The sequence below is a fragment of the Dromaius novaehollandiae genome, chromosome 2, assembly GCF_036370855.1.
Source record: "Dromaius novaehollandiae isolate bDroNov1 chromosome 2, bDroNov1.hap1, whole genome shotgun sequence".
Lineage (NCBI taxonomy): Eukaryota > Metazoa > Chordata > Aves > Casuariiformes > Dromaiidae > Dromaius > Dromaius novaehollandiae.
The window spans coordinates 59,384,411-59,409,855 of NC_088099.1; the positions used below are offsets into that span (position 1 = coordinate 59,384,411).

Below are 25,445 nucleotides of genomic sequence, written 5' to 3' on the forward strand. Positions count from 1 at the left end.
ACTGTTATTTTAAACCTTTTCTTCACATAAACTTTAAGAATTATTCTCTTACACTGCTAAATATTTTCCAAGAAGTCAGTACTTTTACTTCCTAGATACTTTCTTTCCAACTTCTTTGTGCATGCAATGCAAATGAAATTCAAAACTAGAGCTTTCAATCAGATAGTATTTTGAATGTGAGAGTCAACTCCTAAAACGGGTATCTGAACACAGTCTAGTGGAATGTAAAATACATTGGTTTTAATGCATTCATTGAAGAAAAACAGTGTGATCATTCAGACGAATATAAAACAAGTAAACAATTTGGCAAGATTGTTGTAATGTAAGAGGAAGAGAAGTACCACATACTTACCTAAGAATATCCCATAAAGGGAAAACTGTGTTCTGCATGTTTTGCAACAGACCACATAACATTTGTCCTTCTGACAGCAGGAATATTTTTCTTCATTCCTAGCAAGCTCAGCCAAAATTCTGAGAATACTAAGCTTCAGAAAGAGCTATAGCACCAGATATTTTAATTAACAAATTATTTTTCCAAATAATTTGGCTGAGAGTGAACAGAGCTCATTTTAAAAAAAGCTAAGATTATCATATGCAAGAAATATAGTCCCTCATTCAAGAAGAATTAGTAGGTCACTGTAAATAACATCTGCACACTTACTGTACATCATTTTGGTGACAGAAGGTACTGCCATGCAGTCTGATCAACACTACCAATGAAGCACAGCCAATTATTTTGATATGTTTGTATGACAGATTGCTGTTATTAGTCAATGTTAGGATGCTTGATGAAGTTGCATAGGGTTGTATTTCCCCAAACTCGTTGTTTTATACTCTCAAAATAGCATCTCTGCAAAAATTAAATCGAGGGGAGATGTAGAGAGGAGGGTTGTTTTCTTTCGCTTACATCATGTAACATTCAGCTTCAAGTCACATTTTTCCTTAACTTCTAGCAATCCGTAACTCTTGGAATCTAAATAGATTAGCTTGTGCCGTACCTTCAGCATCTTCCATCAGAATCAATTCCTGCAATAAGAACTCAACCAACGTCTATATTTTGTATGATGCAACACAGAACCGAGCTTTCTCTTCCTGTTGAGATGGAATAACCAAAAAGCAAGAGCTCCTTTTACTTCAGTAAAACATGCCATTTTCTCCAAATCTTTTGAAGTGACAAAGCACAGTGACTTTACCTAAAAACCAATATGAAGGGCCCCTGGTAATTTGGTCACATTCTGTCATTGATATTACACCAATATAAAAGCATGGCTTTCTAGTCTGGGGTATGGGATAATTCTACACTCCTTGAAAGACCCTTTTTAGATTTGAGCGCCTAACAACTATACCGTACAAGATCCAACTATTTCTTGCTGAAAACATGCAAGAAGAGAGACAAAGTATATATATATTTATATGTAAACAATATATTTATATATATAAAGAATGGCTTTATATATATATATAAAGAATTTGGGAGGCAACAAGCAGACAAAAATAGAAATATACCTTAGAAAACATTAGTGTGCTGAAGTCCTAGGTCTGGCAAAGAGGAGGACACACCTGGGAGTGAAGGCAGTAGGTCCCAAATACTAAAGCTCGATCTGCTATTGAGACTTGTGTCACTGCAAGTTCGTCTTCCATTCCACTTTTCATGGTACCTCATATGATTGGAGTAAATCATGAATTACTGCTCTCATAGACTTTTTTTTTAATAGCATATTCATCTCAATGGGATTCCTGCAAGCACTGTCAATCACTCTGCTGCAAACAGCCCATTTCTCAGAACAAGGATATGCTATACTTCTGCCAGCTTCTCTTACCCAATTTTCTTTTCTTTAAAAGAAATGTACCTAACAGCTACTTAGTACTGCACTCCCCTATCACCCTGCAAATCTCCAGCGACTCAAACACAAGTTAATGATCTGAGAGGATATTCCTTCTGCACCACCCATCTCTCTTCTTTTTTCCTCTTTCATTCGAAAATTGAATTACTTGATTTCCCATGTTTCAAATCACCTACAGCCATCAACAACCACTTCTCTAAATTTCTAGCTCAGAGGCAGAAATAAAGGCAAGGTAAAATGTAAATTGCAAGGAAAATAGCAACCCATGTAAATCTTCCCCATGCTCCCTTTGGTGATCCTTCCATAGTCACTAGTGACCTATCCCTGTTTTCCCTAACTTCGTTTCTCTGCACAAACCTTTTGGTCAAAAAGTTCTTTCTGAGAGGATCCAAGGCCACCGTTTCAGTAACAGCCCTCCAGCCACACCATGACAAAAGCCTGCCCCTTTGCAGGGCAACCGCACCCTGAAACCAAACAAAGCACCACCACAATGCAAGGCAAACCCTGTCCCGACTCGCAGCTGAACACAGCCCTTCGACCCACCCTTCCCAGTTCCTGCTTTGGCCCTTTGCCTGACAAGCAGCTGGGGTAGCTCTGGGTCCCATCACCAGCTTGGTCTATCACCAACAGCAGGAGATCCGCTCATCTTCCCAGTCTGCTCTGAAGTGAGCCCACCTTTTTTCACATTTGGAAGACGGCTCCACCCTCAGGCCTGGCATTATCCGGAGAAATGACTGCGTGGAGTAGACTGAGCTAGACTGATTAGCACTGTGTTGAATTTGTACATCACAGGAGAGGAAAAAAAGAACACTGATATGCAGAAACATAAACTGAGGATCCCTTTTACTCAATTTTTCTTCGTGACTGGGAAGGGAGATGAAAGCACCAGCTCTTTCTCAGGAAGCACTGAATGATCTAAGCCCACATCCTACAGGAACAACACAGGAACAGCAGCAACCCTTGGTCACACTTGGAAAACCTCTGACAAGGCACCTGCAGTGGCAGAGAGAACAGAGCATGCATTTGCCTAAGGAGGGAGCACAGGCCCACTGGAATTGCTCTTTTCAAAGCAGGCTGCAAGGAGAGGCAGGGGCAGGGAGGACAAGCACCTAAGCATACAGGGCTCACAGGTACCATGACAACGCCAGTGACAAATAACTGTGGCATTGCACACTTCATTTGAAGACCAAATGCAGGGAAGTACAATGAAATCTATAAACCAAAAGCGGCAAAGGAAACAAAGTATTCAGAAACAAGTAGGCAAGCATCAACAAGTTAATAAATTTGCCTAACCACTTTAGACGCAGGTTCCAGTGCCTTGCAACACCTCCCTACTTAAACTGGACTTGCCAGTGATAATGTGTATTATTCCATTTCCTGTAACTCTGCCTTGCCCCTAAACTGACATCATCTCTTATTCTGTTATTGATTTATCTTGGGCCACCCTTCCTCTGTATAGCGAGGCAAAATAGCATTAGCAGGATTAAATCAAGTATATCTACTTTTAAGTGAACTGTTAGTGAAACTCTAGGGAAGAAAAGGGGGAAGAATAAACACTGTCTGTTTAATTGTACCACTACAGTAGCTTTTCTTGCTCAGTGGTACATTTACAGAGATGGCTTTTTCAGCTGAAAAATTAATCACAGCAGACATTTATTATTTCCTATACTACAGAATGATAAGAACTACTAGTGGAATAATTGTTATGCTATAATTACACATAGTAACCCATTGCCAAGGGCACAGCAATGCTTTGGAAGTACTTTGGATTCTAACCACTCTGCAAGTGTCTCAGCGAGCTGTAAGGGCTTTACTGTGTCATTGATTCCCGACCCACAACCTATAAGCCCATCACAAGCGAAACTCAAGTGCACAAGCAGTGCTGTATCTGTGCTAACTCTGCACAGAACTGTCTCAGGCACCTTTACATCATGCTCCCAGGCTCAGGGGTGCTGCAGGTCGTGCTGCTGACATGCTCAGATCAATCAGGACAACGGCATCCCAGGGACACCTAATTAGCTTGGCCTCAAAGCCAGAAATGTCTTTGCTGACAGGGGAGGCTGGGAAGAAGAAGAAATGGGAGAACATGGGGGAAAAGACAAGCAAGCCTACTAGTGACTTCCAGGGAAGCCCACTTTCAAAAAGATTTGAAACTGTTTTAGGAGATGAATCAGGTTAAATTCAGAAAGGGGCTATACTTTCAGGCAGGCAGGGAAGAGTACATAGATTGCAATCTGTAGCAATTACCTACTAATATTTAAAAGGACAATACAAGTGATATTCAGCTGAAATACATACATTTCCTTACACATGCAGATGAGTTCCTCATCCCAGCTGTGGGTACCACAGCCTACGCAGGTTTTGTGAATTCACTCAGGAGAGCCAAGCCCGAGACTCCCGAATACAGTCAGAAACCGGAGGCATCAGATACACGGTTGGTTCTGGAACCAGCACAGCAAGGAAACCTTATATTTGGGCAGAAATTACAAACCGCAGGAAATTCAAAAAGTCAAGATTTACTTCACTGTCCATCTTATCCTCCCTACAAGTCTATACCCAACATGTTGTCTCTTGTCTTAGTTGAGGAAAATGCTCCTCTTTTTGCATCATATTTCTACAGTACCTGGCAAAAGGGTGTTCGCAATTTCAACTCTCTGGTAACATAAATAACAAATAGCAATTAGATGTCAGTCACAGCTACAGGCTTTCTACCCACTCCATAACCACAAACTGGGTATTCAGTGTGGAAGCTGCTTGGTATAGAAAGATGCAAGAGGCAACAGATAACAACCTGCATCTGTCTACAGCACAGATGCATCTCTCTACACGTAAGGACATCTCTAGGAGTGACTTTTCCACTTAATTCAGTATAATCCTTTCAGGAGACGTATACAAACTAATCAGACCAATGCATCTGTAGACTGCACTCCCTGTATGACGGATCGTCTGGAGAGGTATTATCTTACTTAAAATCTGCATGAAACATGGTGCCTGGTTTGTATGGAGGTCAAACAGGAGATTTGCAAGGAAATTCGATCTAAAAATTTTGTTTGCACCTTTCTGTAGTTCAAAAGTACAAAAGGCTGAAGTTCCAAAAACAGGCACACATACATACTTGGGTATGCCTGACTGAGGGGAGAAATATTCAGTATACATTGTACGAAAATGTGGCTAGCCTAAACACCCAGCCAATTTACATATACGACAGCTGCATGGAAATATTCAGGAGAGAATGTTTGCCCCGCAAACTAAGTAAATGAAAGACAATTGTGTCCAAGCTATGAAAACTGAGAAAGACCTTTCAAAGTTAAGATCTGACTAACATCCAGCTCAGACCAATTAGGTCTACTGGACTCAGTAAACAGAGCCAACTTTTTTTTTTTTTTTTTTTAAGATTTTCTTAACTTAGAAATGAAAAGCAAAGAGAGCAGTAGGGCTTGGATTTCAGTATTCTAAATCCATGAGTCTTTTTTTCACTGTGGCGGTGACTTATCTGGATTAGTAAATTTAGCTAAGGGAAAACTGGACTTAAACTCTGCAGGTAGGAAGATTCTATCTTCTGAGAAAAATCCACATAGAGTTACTCCTTACGATGCACATACTAGCATTTCCAAAAATTTAGGTCAACTAATTAAAAAAATATATACTTTAACATTGTTAGATTTATATTAAAAAAACAATGCCTGAGATTTTACCTATGAATCATATATATATATATATATATGTGTGTGTGTGTGTGTGTAGAAATTTAGGACGTACGCTTTTACTCTACAGATTTTAGCTTTCAAGTATCATCTCAGTATATTATTTAGAAATAACCAAGAGCTCTATCAGATTTTGTGAAAAAATCCTGGAACACTATTTGTGGCAATAAACAACTTAATTTTCTAATAACAAAAAAGGAGTGTTAGTATCAACACTCAAATTCAGCCCATTTTCATGCTACATTATTTAACAAGGTTTAATTTATCCATTGTCAAATTAACCAATAAAGTCATTAAAATGAATACACACTCTAAAACAGATGCAAATCACATCAGGTCATATTAAGTTGACTATTAAAAACATACAGAAGTAAACCAACCCGATGATTGTAAAATAGTTTTGCTTCTAGAGAGAGAGTATTTATTAGTGTAGATTAAAGAGGTAAAAAAAAAAAAATACCCTGTGTTACTTAATGATTAGAATTGCAACTGGTGAACAAGATGCCTGGATTCTGTCCTTTAGGCTCAAGCTGGCTTTAGCAAGGTCACAGAAGCATCTAAACTGATGATTCAAAAAACAAAAGCAAGAATTATCTTCTGAAAGAAAGGTCCTTTCTCAGTAGGTGGTAATGATCAGCTTAGCCCTTAAACATCATGAAACACACACATACACACACACACACGCACATCTGTTTAAGCATGCATTTATTCAGATTATTAATTTTATATATCTTTTTATTCTGCTAGGAAATGGTGAACGATGCTTCTCATTTACCACACGATTAGTTTTTTATTTGTGTATTTTTTTTAATCAAGCTGCTTTTGGATGGAAATTGGAAACAAACAAAAATGCACACAACCACAATTTCATATTCTTAAACGCACTGAGAGATTGTTATTCCAGTGTAGGACTGGAAGGATCTTTCTGCCTCATCAAATTCAATCCTGTGCTGCCACAGGGAACGTCATATAATCCTGCTCAAAAACTTTCTAGCCTCTGTTTTAAAACCACTCAGGTTTCTTGTTCTTCAACTACAACTTCTCGAAAGGCTCATTCCTCCAATGGATAATAGCATACTTCTAATTTGCAGCCTGAATTTAAGTGAATTTATTTAAGTCAATATTATTCTTATCTTTTCCAACCCTAATGTTTAGCCTCTTTATATATTTGTCTTACTTTAATTCTGTTAGGCTAAACAAGCCAAGCTCTTTTAGCCTTTTCTCCTAAAATAGGCTGTTGAGCCCTTCAGTCATTCTAGTAAGTATTTTTCAAGCTTGCTTGAAAACCCATTTTCTTGGAAATGGGTTACCTAACTTATGTGCAGTGTTCCAGGGGCGCATACCTTCTACAATGGCACTAATGCTTTCCTACTGCTAGCTGTTAATCTGTGCTTGATCACGGGGTCATCTTTGCTCTTTCTGCTGCCATACCAGGGAGCACACACATCCCGACTGTCATAAAGGTTATGTTTTCTCCCGCACATGCGACCTCAAGCCTGAGCTGTGGGATTTGGAAAGAGAGTCTCCTGACCTGGCTTTTATGTCCAAATTAGGATGCTGACAGGAGGGTGTTTCAGGTAGAAGATGACAAGTGCAGGTCTTATCATTCAGTTTATAATTGTCACCTTCTGCTGACGACAGTTGGGCTAAGCAAATTCACTTCCACACGTTCCTTCCCATTAGCCAGCCTGCTTTTACCCAACTTCTACTCTGTCCTCCTTACCAAAAACTTAGGACAACTATTGTTTTGGCATGGAGTGTAGTTAGATGATGATCTTTAATAACCACGCTGTCCTCGTGGCTCGGTTTCCCCACTTTATCTTCCCAAATCCTCTAGGTAACTGAAGTAGCCATCACTGTATTTAGAGGCTAACTCGCTTTACTTTTTGACCTTTGAAACAGCATTTTTGTTGATTGATTCCTTTTCCCTTGCCCTCCCCTTCTCCTCTTGCATGCTTCACACTTACCCTTCATTTCCCATCTGAGCTCACATGGTTGTATTTGAAGTCTCTCTTGACTGTCTTTTGCCTTTCATTTAGGAACAAGTTCCAGACAGAAGTTCTTTAAGATAAAAGGTGTAGAAATCTCTCCCCTCTTTATTTAGTGCATAAGCTCCTGTACAGATGGCCTTCTGTTCTCAATTTATCAAGGCTTTTTTCTTTTGAACTAAAATTATATAAGATAAAAATAAAGACAAAAGAACACAGACTTCCCAACATTTGGACCCAAATCAGTTGGCTTTGCATTTTCATAGTCTCATCATAAACATGCAATGTTATTTCACAATAATCTTTACTTTTGTTCCTGCCTTTCCTGATCAATGCATGCATTGTAATATTTCCACTCCACCCTTGCCTGCTACTTCACCATGTTTTGGTTAAACCTATAAAATCTATTTGCATGCCAAAGACAATCGTTTCAGTTCTTCTGCTGTGCCGCCAGGGTTCTTGTATATTAGTGAACAAATCATTTCAGACACTTCTTTCTGACCCTATCCAATTTTCTAGCTGCGTTACGTGTAATGTTCAGCTATAGCTCCCACCCTTATTAAATTGTACTTCTTCCCTCTATTTCATGCTCTAACTCCCAGTTGTGTCTTTATCCTTTAATAAATAAAGCAATCCTATATGCTGTGGAGACATAAATAAGCTTATCTAACCACATTTTGCATTTAAAAATGAATTGATTTACTGGACACATGTGGTTGAATTCAGTAGCTAGAGATAATATTGATTGTTTCTCATCACCAAGTCCTTCCATGCTTTATGAATAGTAGTTCTCATCATCTCATACCTCATTTTTATTCGTACATTCAAAGAGAAAATAAACCTTTCTACTTTTTTCAAACCTAAGCACTGAACTGAACTCAAATGACTACAATAAAATAATAATAAAAAAATCTCTGACTCTATCATAGAGACCCCTATCAAAAGCTTCTTTAGCTTCAGAAAACTCTAGCTCCAAGCACTCGGCTAGTAATGTGGCCAACTGTGTTGGCTTCTTTTAAACTTTTGGTAGTTCATACTTGAAAAACTTCCTTTATTTAGTTTACACAATTTCAACTGAGGAATTAACAAAGTGTCACAATTCTCATTTTAATTACATTTACTTTTCAAAAGATAAATATAAATTGCACGAAATACAAATCTTGTGTTTGTATCTCTCAGATAAGTTTTTTTTTTTTTTTTTTTAGTTTGTGCTAATGATACAAAAGGTAGGTGCTCAACACTAACTAACTGCTGAAAGGTAGGCAGAATACACTAGATATTTCTAAACTGGATACTCACAGAAGTGGCTGATGAGCAGACTTCAAGAACTACGTTATCTGGCAACACAGAGACTGGAAGGGACCTCCTGTGTCCTCACACTTGTTGCCTGAAATCCTAGGTAAATACATCCTACACACCTTTTCAACTGAATCATCAACAACCAAAGATCTGTTCCCTGCACTCAGGCACATAATTTGGGATTGCAATTACTGTGATTACACAGCTTAGTCACTAATACCACTTGCAAGACAGGTAGCCACTTAAAAGGTATCTATGCGTATTGTTCCTTGACTGCACAACTGATTACTGCATGCATAGATTTAGCTAATGCATTTTTGAAGGTGTGATTTAAAGGTCTAGATCTCCTGTCATGTTTTAATTAGAGCTGGGTCCAACTGTGATGCTCTTTCTTTGTTCATAACTCAGACAAAACTCTCAGTGAGAAAGGCTTAGGTGTGGTCATTTTAGACTGGTAAATCATTTGGAAGTAGGGAGGAAAAGGAGAGTCTGCTGGGGGGAGAAATAAATGATCGACTGACAGAAAACAGGATAGGAAGCCACTGTCCCTTACATTTCCTTCTATGCAACTCCTTCCAAAGTAAATTTAACTAAATAAGAGACAGTGTTGGAAGATGCTTTGGGAATAGACTATTCATCTTTAAGAAATCTTTCGGTATTATGAAACCAAATCAGATTTACTCTAACTCTTCAAAGCATCTTGAGTTCTTCACAAAAAATATGTCACATAAGCAATAAATAAAGTTTCCCAAGGATCTTTAAACTTAGTATATTATCTCTTTTCCTAATATAATCATTCATTTTATATTGGTTTCTTTCCTGTTCCACCACTTTACTTCTGTCACAGAGGATTCTAAGCTTTTCAACAGCATGTATAAGTTGTCAATGCCTCTACCTATATTTTTTCACACTTTATACAATCAAATTCTGAAGAACTTGTCAAAAACATCAAGTGCAGTTAGTTCTTTATCACTTCATTTTTCTACCTATGCATCCACTTGCACTTAAGGGCTGCAAAGCACTTAGGGTTAGCATTTACCAAAAAAGTATTACACAGAGCTGTCCTGTATTCTGTACAGGAAAACATAATCACAGGAGCATCACCTGCTTTAATTCTAAGCACTCGGTAGTCTCTGTACCTGCTGGTAAGATGTTCCAATTTAAAAAGCTGAAAGCCTCACTGTTGTCATTTTCTTAAAAAAGCTGAAAAGTTTGCAAATTCACAGGTTACTTCTGTTTAATAACTCCAAGAGATGAATTGTACTGCTGTTATGGCTTTTGGGCCTCTTTGCAGATGGCTGCCTCAGCCAGGACCCAGCCTGAGCACCCTGTTGAAATCAGTAACAAAAATCCCTTTGACTTGAAAAGGGACAGCATTTCCCACTAGGAAGCAGGCTGGCAGATGCCCTCTGCAGACCTGCCGCATGCTATTAGGCATTCCTTGGGCTCTCTTTGAAAGCGTGGCGCCAAGGACTAAAATCAAAGCTTTATTCACAGGCATCAGTCAACTGGCACAAACCAGTTATTTCTGACTGAAAAGTGTTCAAAAAGACTTTCCAGTGAAGCAAGAAGCTTCTTTTACATTTAAGGTACAGCTTTGATTACCTCTTTAAGGCACCACTTGGAACCTCTGAAGGTTTCCAAAGCCATTTGCAGGAACACCTCTCAGAGCTGGTAGCACACTCTTCTACAGAAAGGCAGCAAAAGAGAAAGGAATTGAGCCTGGCCACAGTCAGCTATTTCCATTACTGAGGGCACATCCATTCAGAACACAAGAAACTTCGCAGAAACAGTAAAATTTGAGGGGAAGGCTGTCTCCCACGGCTGGACTGTTTCTGATTTCTGCCTCTTCTCAGAGTGTAGGAAGGGACCTGTGGCAGCTGCTCACCACCTACAAGGCCAGGGCTGCAGGCTGCAAGCGTGGCAGTACACTGAAGGCAACACAAAATGACTATAGCATGTAGAGCCTAACGAGGTTACCAAAGGAAGGATATTTGTAGAGTATCTTCCAAAAAAGCAATAAATTACAAAAACTCCACTTTGCAGCTCCCCTCTCCAAGATCAAGCTGGACATATTTTATCTGCGGAGCATATGCAAGCAGTTTACGCTGGTGGAGCATATGCGAGCTGGTTCCACTGCTGACAAAAAAGTCCCTCTCAAAGCCCTGCCCCTCAGACCAAATTACACTCGCTCCAGGCCCAAGTGGAGTAGAGCTCAGTTTTGTAACAGTAGAGGAACTTCTAACATAGATAAATACTTCAAGGAGTTTCAAATCCTCTTACCCTCACTCCCATTTAAAAAAAATGGGACAAAAAAGGGGGGGTTGAACTTGGAGATTCCCAGTTTCCTTCCAGCACACACAACAGTTCCAGCCTCGGATCAGCTCCGGATACTACTCTTTAAAACCACAACTCTTTTAAAAAATATCAATACTTCTTTTTGAGGCAATTAGATTGGTAACATTTGAGGCACATCGTCTTATCAGGGAAAAGATTTTTCTGAATCTCTGAATCTGAAGACCTTCCCACACATCTAGTTGTGTAAGCAACTGCCAATGCCAGATTGGAAACGTATCTCTGCAGCTACGTTGAGTCTTGAGAAGTACATTTATTTGTTCTGAAAACCTGTGATAAAAATAGAAAACAGCACACACTGATGCCTGAGGAGAAGTCTCCACTATTGTCCCTGTTACAATTGAGTCCCACCTCCTTTCTATCTGGAAATATAATAATAAAGTCTCAAGAGATACATCTACAGTTGATTTAAGACAGAGATTGGATATGGTCCCATCTGTGAGCACTAATATCCCTTAAAGGCTGAGCTTTAACCTCTCAGAAGTATTTTTGAGGCAGACTCAAATAAATACCAGTGGATGCAATAAAAGGGATACTACCACAAAGACCATTAGAAGGCATTATTCATCCCCTCTGCTAAAAGCAAACCACTTAGTACAAATCCAGTACTAGAACTACAGCAGTCACAACTGTGACTGTTAAGATTAAAGAATCCAGTATGATTATTAGTTTGTTGCAAACCTTCGAATGCCACTATAGGCAGTTCTCCAATTATGACTTCCTCCTACAAATATTTTAATAGTTCTTAAAATTACTATCATATAGTGGCTTCTTTCATTTTTCAATATATTTTGTAGTGCCAGATGCTGAACAAAAGGAGTAGATGGCTTTATATAGCAGTACCTGCATAATGGTAAGTCAAGCTTTTAAATGCCAGAATCAATGGAGCCTCGGGTCCACAATAAGCAATCATATCCCATGTTTAATCTCTGTTCTGTTCTCTAAAGATATACTTCTACTGCTGAGCTTAAGCAGAGGAAGGTCTTTTCAGTTCCAAGAAGAGGACAACTTCTGCAGGCTACCGTGTCATCACTTAAACAAAATTTTGGACTATTAACCAGCAGTTTATACTAAATTGCTGATTTTTTTATGGAAGGACTATTATCAATTAAATCTTATAAGGATAAGTTGTTTCAATTGGATTAACAGTTGCTTAGGCATATTATACAATACAACAGCAGTTCCTGCAGAATTTGGACAAAATAACCTTAAAACCTGTGAATTTATTGCAAGTACGTGCCAACTTCAGTTGCTGTTACTTATGCTTTAAGCTTCTTGCAAGATTTGGCTTAAAATATTTTATATTCTTTAGCTGATGGAACTCCCATCAAAGCTTGGTAAAGGAAGGAATAAGTATAGGTCCTTCTACTTTAACTTTTATTCAAACAAAAACATTTGAAAACGGTACAAAACAAATCCTGCACTCACTCCCAATAAACCAAAAATCTTAGTTTTAGATTAGAAAACTACAGTTTCCATGCATGTGTGTTTATCTTATCACATTCACTTCTTCGCGGCTGCAAAAAATGACAGCAGAACTAATTTATTTCTGATGTGACAGGGAAATTTTTCTATTTCTATCCAATTCTCTTCCCTATCTTCTGCTGATATTACTTTTATTTTTCTCTTAAAATGTGTATCTTTTCCTAACTTTTCAAAGAGTCTCTGCTTTTTTCTCAATTTGTATTCATTGCTGCTGTTCCTATCTATTTCATTTTTCCTCTCTTTATACATTTCATCATATAGAGGACTGTTTCCAATTCTAATTATACCTCCAAATATATATATATATATATATATATATATATATATTTTAATAATCAAAGACCCATGACCCTTCAAATGAAGGACTCTAACAACACACCAGAACACAGACTAACTCACCCTTGTCCTGAGACTCATCCAACTTCAGCTGAGCTGCATAGTCCTGCATAGTCAACTTATCAAGCCTTGAACCCGTCCCTCTTTGCCAGGTTCTACTGATTACATTCAAGGACTATAGAGCAATTCAAATGGAAAAGCAGAGCTTCAACCACTTAGTGCTGACAGTGAAAACGTCAAGAACTGGAAAGAACATTAGTGAGTCAGGAAATACAAGACAGATAAATAAAAGGAGGGAGAAGGGACCAAAAAGAGAAGTACGAGAAATATTCCAGTTTGCAGAACTTTCCCTACATGGGCGTATTTAGAGCTGTCAGAACTTCAGTTCTTTCCATTATTCACCCCTTCTCTCCCCAGTGATATTTTTCCACCACTAACTGTTTGCTTTCAAAAATTACAACTCAAGTAAAATTTCCACCTGATATATGCGAATGCAACTTTTATCATCTTGCACTATTCCTGAGTCCAGCTATAAAAAAACCAAACCATATATTTTTCATGTTTTTGATCAAACCAAAAATCATTATGAAAAAACTAGGCGTGCTCCAGAAATTGCACTTCAGATCTCCATCAGTCAATCAAATCTCTATTCAAAGACTCCATCTCTGTACACATCAAAACTTCAAATAGCCTTAAACTTCCACAGTTAAGTTAATTAATACAGGTAAGTTCAAATTTGGCAGCTTCATCTAATCCTTCATTTCACTAACAAGTTACAAAGGCATTTAATTTTTCTTAACCTGAACAATATACATCATTTTCTCTTTCTTTTCCATTTGGTGGCTTGTACAGCTCATGTTCATCAGCATGAACACAGACGAAATTTAACCTCACTGCATCTGGATTGTCTTGAGGTGTTTTGAAATTGCATTGCTTCAAATGAAGTGCAAGCACTTCAAGGGCAACATTATGGTAAGCAATGCAGCTGTAGCTCTGGATTATGTATCCCAACCTGTTGTGCCTTTTTAAGCTCATAGCTGTGTCAAAGATGAGGAAGCAAAGTTCATAGTGGCCCTGGTGAATCTGGCTATGGACTTCTGAGGTTAGGAAAATGCTTCTACAGACACTGCAGAAGTCATGTTTCTGAGTAGTCCATGTGCACCCCTTTCAAAACAGGATAACGCACTTGCCAAAATGCCCACTACGGATCCCTGAAAGCATGTCAGAAGCATTTTTTTCTCCTCCTCCTCTCCAGCCCACCACCAAAGCTTCCTACTTTGAAATGAGAAACAGACTATATGTTTTCATGCCTCCTTCTCTGCTTCTGAAATGAGAGCTGTCCGTTCTTTGAAAAGATGCACAATACACTCAACACTTGCAGAGGCTGCAAAGCTGCTTCTTAAAACAGTTCACAAGTTCTAGTACCAGGACTTGGGGTATCTTTTTCTTGGTTAATGATCAGGCTGTACGTGCTTTGTGTTGCTGTTGTTAGCTGTTGTTGTTGTGTTTGTGCTAGCTGACATGCTCCCCCTCCCAGAACCGCGTTTCCAAATCCCACAGAGCACATGCGTTGTAATTGGAGCTTGCAGCTACATCTGATGAGCTGCGAGGTTCTGGGTTCTGCGGCTTTGCTGAAAGCAGGCTCTAATTAGCAGCCCACAGCCCCCAGTTAGGTAGGTATGGCACCCAGCTTTGCACTCCAAGAATAGCTTTCTCTGAAATTTTCTAAAAAGAGGAAATGGATGTATAAATCCCATTTACGTCTAAAAATCACCAATCTATCATTTCAGTCTTCAAACTCAAATGATTAGTGCCTTATTAAAGCTGTCTCTTTTGGCTCAGGAGGCTTAATCACGCACACTCCTTCCAACCACATAACTCTGATTTCTTTCTTCAGATTAAGCTGCCATTGTTTAAAACACCTTTTTTGTTCCTTGCACTGGAAATGAATTTAATTCAACACATTTCTCTTTTTCAAACTTTTCTGTTATTTTCTCCATCACAGACTGACAGACTGGAATAATGACTTCTTTCAGAGATTATCACTAGATTATTACTTTTTAAAAACTCTTGGAAGTAACTCAAGTGTCTAATACAATATAGAGCCTACCCTTTCCCCTCCCCAGGCCATAACCAATGAAAGGGAGAAATAAATCTTACACCGCAACATAATATTAACTGAAATTGGATGCAAGACTAAAATACCACCAGCATAATTTTTGATACATGGTGCACTGTTTTCTTGCATGCCCTGTTGTCAGGGAGCCCCACTTCAGCTCAGGCACTTGTGAGAACAAAGGAAACAATTCGCAACCTGCAGTCATTTAGCTACTAAGCAAAAGAAAGACAAACCACCTCTGGTAAAAGTTTAATCTATTAATTTCTATATCCTGTGTCCCAAAGCTACACAACAAGCACCAAAATACTGCAAAGGAAAACAGGGTAGCATTTTTTTTCCCCAGAGAATGAGAATTTGGTTAAATTATATTCTCAATCATATTCAATAAATTAGGGCCAGAGCCAGGTCCCACTAGAGTACACAGGGACTCTTGATGACCTCAAAATTAAAACTTAAATATCTTACGGATCTAAAAATCTCAAGGATATTAAATTGATCTTAGAACACTAGTAGGATTTTGCTCTGTTTATTCAGCTTCAAATGGAATAATGTACAGCAGCAGGAGGTAACACAAACACTACACACTATTTAAAAAGAAATAAGCCTGTATTACTGAATTTGTGTTTCTTTTATAAGTCTCAACTGCATTTAAACAGATGTGTTATTTTCTGTAAACTGCTACCTTTGGTTAAAGTGTAAAGGGTGAAATTTGAGCACCGGAGAGAGGTTTTGTTTTTTACCAGCACATAAAAACAGTATTGTCCAAGTCCAGAGTCCCGAAAGCCTTTGCTTTAAGTAAGATTCTGTTCCACATGACATATATTAACTCAGCAGAACAGAAAACACTGTACAAGCTGAACAAAATTTTGGGCCAGAAGTTTAATGGAGTATGCAATATCCCTTTGCTTTAGCTGTGCACATGTGCACTTACATACCAACAGAAATACTAAGCACAGTCATACTAATGTCATTAGGGTAGAAGAGGTGGTTAAAATATGCCTATCCACTGTTTATTAAAATATAGAAATTTGGGACAAACAAGACTATCAAAAGTCAAGTTCAAGACCAAAATAAAATGGAAAAGACAGATTTTCTGCACAGTCAGCACAAACTGTGGGACGCACTGCCACAGGTTTTTTGGGAGATTCTTACAGTCTACAGAGTTTGACAAGCGCGTAGACAAATTGGAGAAGAAAAAGCTATTAGGCTACCAGACACAAACATACAGCCTCTGTCTTAGGAAATCTTTAAGCCATGTATTGCTGGAAGCTGTAAAAGTGTATCAAAGCAGCATCACTGTGCATTGTCCTATATATACTTTCAAAGGCTGCCTGCACTGGTACTGTTGAGACAAGATACTGGCTGAACGAACCTCTGATCTGACCTAGTGTGACTGTTTCTCATGTTCATCTTTACGTAAGTGCCACCAAGCGCAGTAGCTCTTACAAATTTGTGATATTTCTAGAACGTTGTGACATTACTTCCATTTGGCACAAATAAGAAATTCACATAACCCAAACCACCCACACAACTTGCTTGGAAACGTGATTTTGACAAGATCTCTGAAATATTATTCAAGAATGGAACCATTTAATGAGCGCTCCCATTGAATAATTACAAAGACATACAGAAAGCTTCTAGTCCAAAATCCTAAACTGCATAAATAGTTTGAACTACTAATAACACGATCATCCCAGACCCATAAATCATTTTAATTTGATGAACCTACATCTATATTAAGACATTGGGCTCCTCAAATGAAAATACATCAGAAGAAAAAAAAAATACGTGTAACTTGGTTCTACAGAACCATTCACTTTTCAGTAAACTAGGTATGTTTGGTTGTCTGAGGAGTTATTTGGCAGCTCTGCTTTAGTGAGCTGACAGATGGGTAGCTAATTCCTTCTAAAGGCTACAAACTATAACTCTCTTCCAAGGATGTTGCCCAAGAGCCTTTGCCTGCAATTTGGCATGTTGCCATGCAGGCGACAGCCAGTCATGGGGTTATAACAGGAAGAACCTGTAATTTTATCACACACCAAGAGAGAATTTTCTGCTGCCTTTCCCCTGACCATATGGTAACACAGAACAGCTTTTGAGGGAAAACTCCAGAGAGTGCAAACTCTAAAAGCAGGTTATTGAATTCATAATGGAAAAAAAACCCCCAAAAAGTGGGATAGGCTGTGACGTTTCTCAGGCAGTGAGAGCACATAATGATGAGGAATAACTGCAGTTAGCAGGCACGCAGCGTGTGCACAGTCAAAGTGACCGGAGGAGACAACAGGGTGCATCAAGAACTACTCTCCAGGACTGACCTCAGCATCTCTCTAAGTGCTCAGAAGGGTGGTAGATAGCTCAGAAGACTCTGTGTGTGTGCGTGGAACAAGTTCTTATTTTTGCTAGACCGGTCTGTTAGTCCCAACTCACCAGAGCAAAGCCAATGGGACCGGAGTATCAAGAGTGATCTTTCAGCATCTTAAAACGTAGGGTACGCAACCAGAGATTCTTGAAATAAAGTCCAGGTGGCACTGGGCACCTTCAACATGTCAGATACTGCATTTTGGTATGCACAACGCTTTCTTATAGTTATGCTAGAGGTATCTTCAGCAGGACACTCAAAACTAGAGATCACTTGAAAGCTTAAGCAGTAGTTATCAAATAGGTGTAGTCCGTTCAACAGCGGGAATGAACTACACAACTTTTACAGCTCCTTTTGAAATCTTAAAACCTCCAAGAAAGGAATCGGGCCCTAAAATGAACCATACGTTCTTATAAAACTGTTCAATTTAATAAATATGCTTTAAGTGAGTCAAACATCTCAGGATTTAAAGTTCCATCCTGTGTTAAAATTTAGTTTTAGAAAAATAATAGGGGGGAAAAGATAAATTAAAATACTCATGGATATTTTTCCAGATTTTTCTGAAATCAGATTCTGAAATAATCTGCAAGTTTTTCAGATTCATCAAAATTTTTGTATGCACTGGAATTTTAATAACATGACTGAGGAAGATCAATTAACATATTTATTTTACAGAATTATTAACAATTTTGGCTTCAGCAGACAGAATATGACTCTAAAAACTTGCAGTTCAGCTCAGCAAGAAAGTGTAAAAGCTAGAGAGATGTAAAAGTAGTGCTTCACTGTTACAAATACATTTTGTAAACCTAATGATAGGCACTTTATCACAGAACAAAAAGGCACACCACATCTATTAAGCATGTCTACAACACCGCTAACCATTAGACCCTGGAAATGTAATAGGAATGCCAGAAATGAATTAAAAAAAAAAAAAAAAAGTGCTACAGATACAGAACTGTCTAAAAATAAGCCATTCGATAGAGTTTAAAAAGAAGAGAATAGGAAAAACAATGGGGTTTGTAAATAAATTCACAGCAATTACAGGTCTGAAGCAATGCCTACTGAAGTCAGTGGAAGCCTTTTAAAGCACATGCAGTTTGCCCAGTGAGAAAGCCAAACTGGATTCTTACTAAATGTCATCATCTGGATTTCAAAAGGCACTGGATTCAACCTTCTGCTTCTAGGCAGAGGTACAGACCTGGTACGATTTTAGACAGTGTCTTTCGTCTCAAAAACTTCAGAAACTGAGAGTCTTGTTTGAGGCATAACAACACAAGTGGCTGTTTTATCTTCAAAGTAATTCTTAAAAGGTTTCAATAATAGAAACATTCAGCTAGAGCAAGAGGCAGATGAGACTGCACTGACAGGAATATCACCACAAGTCCTCCCTGCTTTGTGCAGTGTCATTTCCAATGCACTTCAGACTATACACAGATTGTCAATGCATCTATTATGGGCTCACATGAACATGCATATTTAGCTATAGTCAAAGTACAAAGACTCTTCTCAATATGTCTTTTAGTGATGACAAAAGATACACAGAATAAAGAATATTAAATTATTGGGTTTTGTCCCTTATTTACAGCGTGCTGAGATTTAAAAAGGGAAATTTAAACATGAGATTCCATTTCCTGCTGTGGAGCAGTTTATCCAGTTTTAATGATATTTAAGTCTTTAAATCAGAGAAAGCACCAGGTTTTGGGGGGGTGGGGGAGGTTGTTTTTTTTAATGTAAGGAATAAATGAAGGTAAGCACCTACTTGGCCAACCAAGCCAAGATGCAAAACTAAGACGACAGAAACAAAAAAGTAAAGCTGAACAACCTATGATGCATGGTTACTTATTCTTTCCCCAAAGCCTAACATGCCAAACTCATCACTTACACATCGCATTCATAACAGTCTGTTGCACAATTACTTTCCATGAAAACTGAAAAAACAGCGGTTTTGCCCTTAGATCTCTTCATTTAGTATGGCTTGCCACACCTGACAAAGATAAATGTGAAGCAAAGAAATCCATTTTATGAACTTTATTTAAATGAGGTTCCCTGACACAATGGTGATAATCCTCCTTAAGGGGAAATGGAAACAGTTGTCATATAATCCTTGCTCAAATGGAAACATCAGAGGAACTGGCTGAAAGGTATGTATCTCTTCCACTAAAACCCTTCGGCTTTGGCAATCTGTATGTCGTATTTCCTACTATGTCATATATGCGCTCCTGCTTTCATCATGTAAAATGAGGTATAAAACCTTTTGAGTCTAGCAGCAAAAGCCTGGCATGAAGCTGGTGTCATGGAGGAGTCAGGCCCATAATTGTTTGATGATGATGATACAACTGCTTACAGGCAATTCTTTGCAAAACTGTAATTAGCTTCCTGCGCTGACTTCAGTACTCCCCCTTCTTACTCAGCACTGGACTATGCTGTCTTTGACACAACCACTTGTAAACAAACATATTTTATAACTGAATAATTAACATCCATAAGCTTTATTATGGAAAAGTAACTCCTTAACCAGTGGGGTGCTATCTTCACATACTTAAGAGAAGCCATGATGCATTAATCTCAGTCAATAAGGGCAGCTTTAAAAAAAAAAAAAAAAAAAAAAAGCACTTTGGCACTCTGTTCATATGTAAAACTTAACTATAAAGCTTGTTTATAAAAACCAAAGGGAAATATAAATTCAGTTTCACAAACACAAAAAAAATTGCTTTAATACCTGATATAAATTAAACCATTGCAATTAAAATACTGAAGGAACCTTCAGCTCCTTCAGCACCACTTGCCCTTCATCTGACAGATGAACTTGCAACAATCAAACTAGACTTAAGTGACAGAAGAGCTGGCATGACTTTTTGCTTCTCATTGTTCTTAGAGGCAGACGAGAGTGCAGAGGGCGAGTATCTTGCTGCTTGTTTCACTTTCCTCTATATTCACTCCACATACCCTACACAAACTGCTCCAAGTTTGACAGTTCCCCCATCTCTCTGAACTCGATTTTGCTGACCATAATGAATCAGTTATACATCAGCTAAGGAACATCCCCAATTTCCCTACAGATCACAGCAAGGTTGTAACCAGACAGCAGAATTTCTGACTTACTCCACATAAATGCCTTCAAAAAGCTTAACTTTTCCTTTGTGTAACATTCAGGAATAATTTACATTGGGTATCTATGAAAAAAATGGGAGCACTAAAAAGATGAGCATCTATGTTGTGTGAATTTTGAGGAAGCTGAAACTGTAGCTACCGTGTTAGTCTTTACTAACCCTGACCTGGCAGCAGTTCAAGACAGGTGCATGTGATCGGGAAAATTCAAGATAGGTGTATTACAAACAGGCAGGACAGACTGGTGGAATGGAGATAGTAAAAAAGGAAAGGGGGCTTGCCAGTAAATGTAAGCAGAAGTATTAGGAATGTCAACAGATTATTCTTGTTATGTAGTCATCAAAACCTAACTCCTTGAAGAAGCTCACCTAGATACACATTTCAAAAGAAAAATAAATATTTTGTTGTCGTAACATGCTCAACTTCAGAGAGGTCTGCCTAATGAAACTGTTGATCTTAGCCCAGACAAATGAAACTTAGGCAGTACTGCATGATGAATGTGTATGTGCTTACAGGTAATTCTGTGTGCTAAGAACAGTTCTGACTTTCCATTCTGGCAAGGGTGAATATTCAGAAGCAAGACTGGGGAAGGGGGAAGCTGCAGGAGCAAGGAGCATGTCAATGTTGAAGTAATTGACCATGAATATCAAAAACTAGCATGGGAAAGTGCTGTTTTGCACAGGGAAAGAATGATCAGCTGGTTAACACATGCAGTTTCTGTGGATTTTCATCCAGTTGCTTGCTGAAAACTGCCACATTGCATCAGTCTAAACTCTGCAACAACGGTTCTTTCATTTTCCCATTCATAATCATTAACAACTGGTAAAAGAGAAGGCCTGAAACAATATATTAATATTTCCTAATAATATTGGCTTACCCCATTTCTGATTCTAGGGCCAAGAACCTAAAGAAAGGTGAACGTTAAACACATTGGTGTTTTCTTTTTGCCTTAAAAAATAAAGAACACATGAATTCAAAGCACTGTTTAATACAGTTTGGACACTACCAGTGATGTGGACAGTTTGATACAAACAAGCCTCTAAAATGCACACTTTAAGCCTGCAAGTTAGGGAGGGCTTCAGTGAGGAAGGAAGGACAGAATAGGAAGCAGCCTTAAGTCAGAAGGTGACCCTGTACTTCCCTCAAGTCAATGGAGTTATGCTGATTTACTCCACCTCAAATTCTCTCTCTGCGTATTTAAACAGACCTCACCTGTTTTGGGTCATCAGCACATACGTTTCCAGATCACAGTGACTTTGAAAGTTGCCTGCACTACAGCTGGTGCTTCTACTGGACAAGATACTTTAAAAGAAAACAAACGCAGATGTCTTCAAATTCTGTGTTTTATTACATTTTTGCTTAAGATCTCCTTAAAAATATACCTGCATCTACCATTCTAATTTCCTGATTACAGAAGCTTAATTTAAAAGCAAAAAAAAAAAAAAGTATTTTCCTACCATATACACCCAAACTTAAAATCCCACAGCTAAACTGCTTTTTCCTCTGTCGTGCACGACAATCTCAAGTAAGAGTTCTGCAGGCTAGATTATGCTCTCTTGTATCTTCACAATCCCCATGAAATACTGCTTTCTTTACCATCCCATCAGCACAGCACTTGCATGGGTGCATAAACTCTTTATGGAGTAGAACAGTTCACTAGGCCTTCCACAAAGAGGATGTAAACCACACATCAACAGTCAGCTACAATGGAGCTGTCAAAAGGGATGCTATAGGCAGAAAAGTAATCCCTGTGAAAAATCGTAATACTAGTTCAGATTATCCCTTTTGACATGCTACTGTTTTCTTCTCCCTTTCTCTTACCACCTTCATCTCCTCTCCTGCTCTGTCCAACAATCCTTAACCTGCAGTCTTTGGTCTGCAGGTTTCACCTACTTAATAATACGCAGTTTATACGAGCAATAGTATCAATTGCCCTGCCAAATACAGCAGTGCACTTTGCAGTTGACCATTTACTCATAGAAGATGAGTTTTCAGTCTTTAATGAACAGCACTAATCCAAAGCTTTTATTTTATTTTCATTTCCCAAACTGCAACCTGAAGATACATGTGTTTTTCTTGAGCTCTTCTCCCAAGACGGACAGCCCCCACATACTTCACCCTTCCAATGAACAAGGCAGAATATGGAAAAATACATAGTGCTCAGAGAGGGACTGGAATTCGGGCACTGTTCCTCCTAAATTCAGAACTATACTCTCACTCCCTTCCTCCACTAAAGGTGCTGAGCTCAGCACCTTTTGTTTCACAACTGTCAAGAAGAAATCCACCACCAAACAGGTACCCTTGTCTCTGTGATAGATTTATTTCCTCTGTGTGGGATGGTGCAGCAATAGCACACACACACACACTCCTACAGCCCTCTCTCCACAGCTTGAACCCCTTTGTTCTAGCCATTTGATCCCAAGGCTATCAGGAAAGATTTTAAAGTTGGACTGGGATCTCATTCAAAATCTGTGAAAACTGGCAAATTTCAGTCTCACGTACTGCATCAGCAGTAGACACATCACAGATCTCTAAGTCCACTAGCTCATGAGGATCAAATACTTGCTGCTCTTGTAAGTGCAGCCTGCTGCAAATTTAAGTCGGGACACTGAAATGAACTCTGAATTTACAGAAAGCTGCTTTCTAAGACTTGAGGGACCACCCTCAGCACAAAAGCCCACACTGGTAGGCTGCTGAAGTGTTAAATGCAGAACAGTAAGTTAAAGACAGAACACCTAAACATGTTAGGAGTCTAGTTAACAATTAGGCCTACAACCTAAGAAATGTGAGTTTACATTTATGGTGCTCACTGGAAATGTGTTAGCTATATTAGGCATAAATTAATGTATGCAGGAATTTGTCCAAAAATCCATTACGGAGGGCACTCCATTAATCAAGCACAGAAGTAGTCAGGGCATAATTCAATGCTTCAGTGTGTAATCAAAGAGATAGATGTCTCCATGTATAGCTTCTTGCTAAAAGATAAAGTCATATCATGCAAAAATCACACTTTCACACTTAAAGAAGCTCTCTATAGAATTTTTGTGGGTGCCAGCCAGTCATGAATCAGGCAGGCAAGGTTAATCTTCACAGCTTTGTATCTCACTGAACTACACCAGTATTTTTCAATGACAGATTTTTCAGAAAGTTTTAATCATAGTTTCTAGAAGGTATAATCTCTAGTAACAAATGTTCTATTGCTAGAAGAGGTGCTATGAAACTACATCCCACAGAGGAGTCTAGGAGCAATGCAACTCCTGTGCTTACCATATGCATTAGTACACTGCCACTTAGAGCACAGTATCTGAGCGTACAAGGTGCTTCACACCTGAAACCTCAAAGAAACCAGCTGGAGCTAAAAACACTTAATAACGAACAGGGGCACTAATGGGTTGGATCCTACAATGCTCTAACAAACAAAAACACATCAAAGAGATTTAATTTACCTTGAGCTTGTAGTACTCCTCGACTTCAGGCCTAATAGAATCGAAATCACCACTGATGTAATCAGGCAAGAAGCTGAAAGAAAAGCAATGAGCAGTGAAATGAAAAATTCAACCATCTTATTACATTTAGTATTTATTTTTAAGAGAGCTAAAGGGTATAACTAGTCATCTCTCAAAGGAATGGGATATACCTAAAAATATGTTAAAAGAAAAATGACACAAGGTAAGGAAACAGTCAGACTGTAAAATCATTAAATCTAGTGCCTCTTCTTTTACGAGTGAGCTACACACTCTTTAGATGTTCACACATCTCCACAAGTCAGTAAAGCAAGACTTGTATCTGCATGTTTGGAGAAAGAGAACTTGTCCTCCCAAATGTCTTTCAAATGTATCATTTGGTCAGCAAAGTATATGAAAAAGCATGTCTGTGTACTGTACATCAAGCCTTGGAGGGTATCATTTCTCAGAAGGTGATGGTAACAACAATTTCTGGACAGCCGGTATGCCACAATTATTTTTTATTTAATTATTTTAATCAATGAGCAAATCTGATTCAGTGTGACATCTCAGGTTGCAGCAGCAATTCCAGATACCAACTCTGAAGTCACAGGCAAATAATACTAATGGCTTAGATGAGAGAGAAGGACCCTGAGACAAGGTACACAGTGTGGGTTTCTGCAGCAAAAAACAGATCTTCCTCAAAGAACCTAAACTGGCCACCTCCAGTTTCTGAGCTCGATAAGCTTTAAGAGCTTTTGTGGGCTGCCAAAGCACTACAGTTAACCTGTTCAAATCAGCACTCGGGAATGTGTTGCTTTCCTTCTCCCTCTACAAAGTCTCTGAAGCTTATTAATCAAGTAAGTGTCATGTGAAAACCGATTCAGTGTAGTTCTTATTCTCCTAATAATTTAGCGCAGTAGAATTCTGAGGAAAAGGAAAGCAAGATTAGTCTGTTTTCCTACTGTGATATGCTCAAATCTACTGTATGTAATGCTTGGGTTTTTTTTCTTTCTTCTTCTTCTTCTTCTGTGCAAAAGTATTAATACATTTGGTGACTGACTCAATGAGATACCAATACTTCTTCAAAATTCTTATCATGGTTGTTACTGACGTTATCCCTTTCTTCTGTTTTATTTGCATATTAAAAGTACTCCTCTCACAAGAAGGAAGCCAAATGCTTGGGGCTTGGGGCTTGGGGCAGGGGGGAGGAGAAGGTTCAGCCATATCTTGAATGTATGAAATGTATATGAGCTAAATTTCAAATCCTCACTACCATTCACAAAGTAATATTGCTGAAAATCACATAGAAATTGTAATGGAATAATGTTTATTTTATCTCACTTTGCTTGTTTTTTAATTGCAGAACGCTTGAAATATTCAATCCATACATTCTTATCAACTT

At 38.6% G+C, this 25,445-nt stretch overlaps 1 protein-coding gene across 12 annotated transcripts in view; it reads right to left on the reverse strand.

The window, feature by feature from the left end:
- Window positions 1–25,445, reverse strand: part of TPK1 (thiamin pyrophosphokinase 1) — a 311,398-nt gene that overhangs the window by 138,573 nt on the left and 147,380 nt on the right. For all 12 annotated transcript variants that reach the window (XR_010387697.1, XM_026121431.2, XM_064506634.1 and 9 more), the window contains one exon: window positions 24,044–24,116. Coding sequence is in view for 11 of the 12 variants with exons in the window: in XM_026121431.2 (XP_025977216.2) it covers window positions 24,044–24,116 (73 nt within the window). In the remaining variant the exon portion in view is untranslated. The remainder of the gene's footprint in view (window positions 1–24,043; window positions 24,117–25,445) is intronic.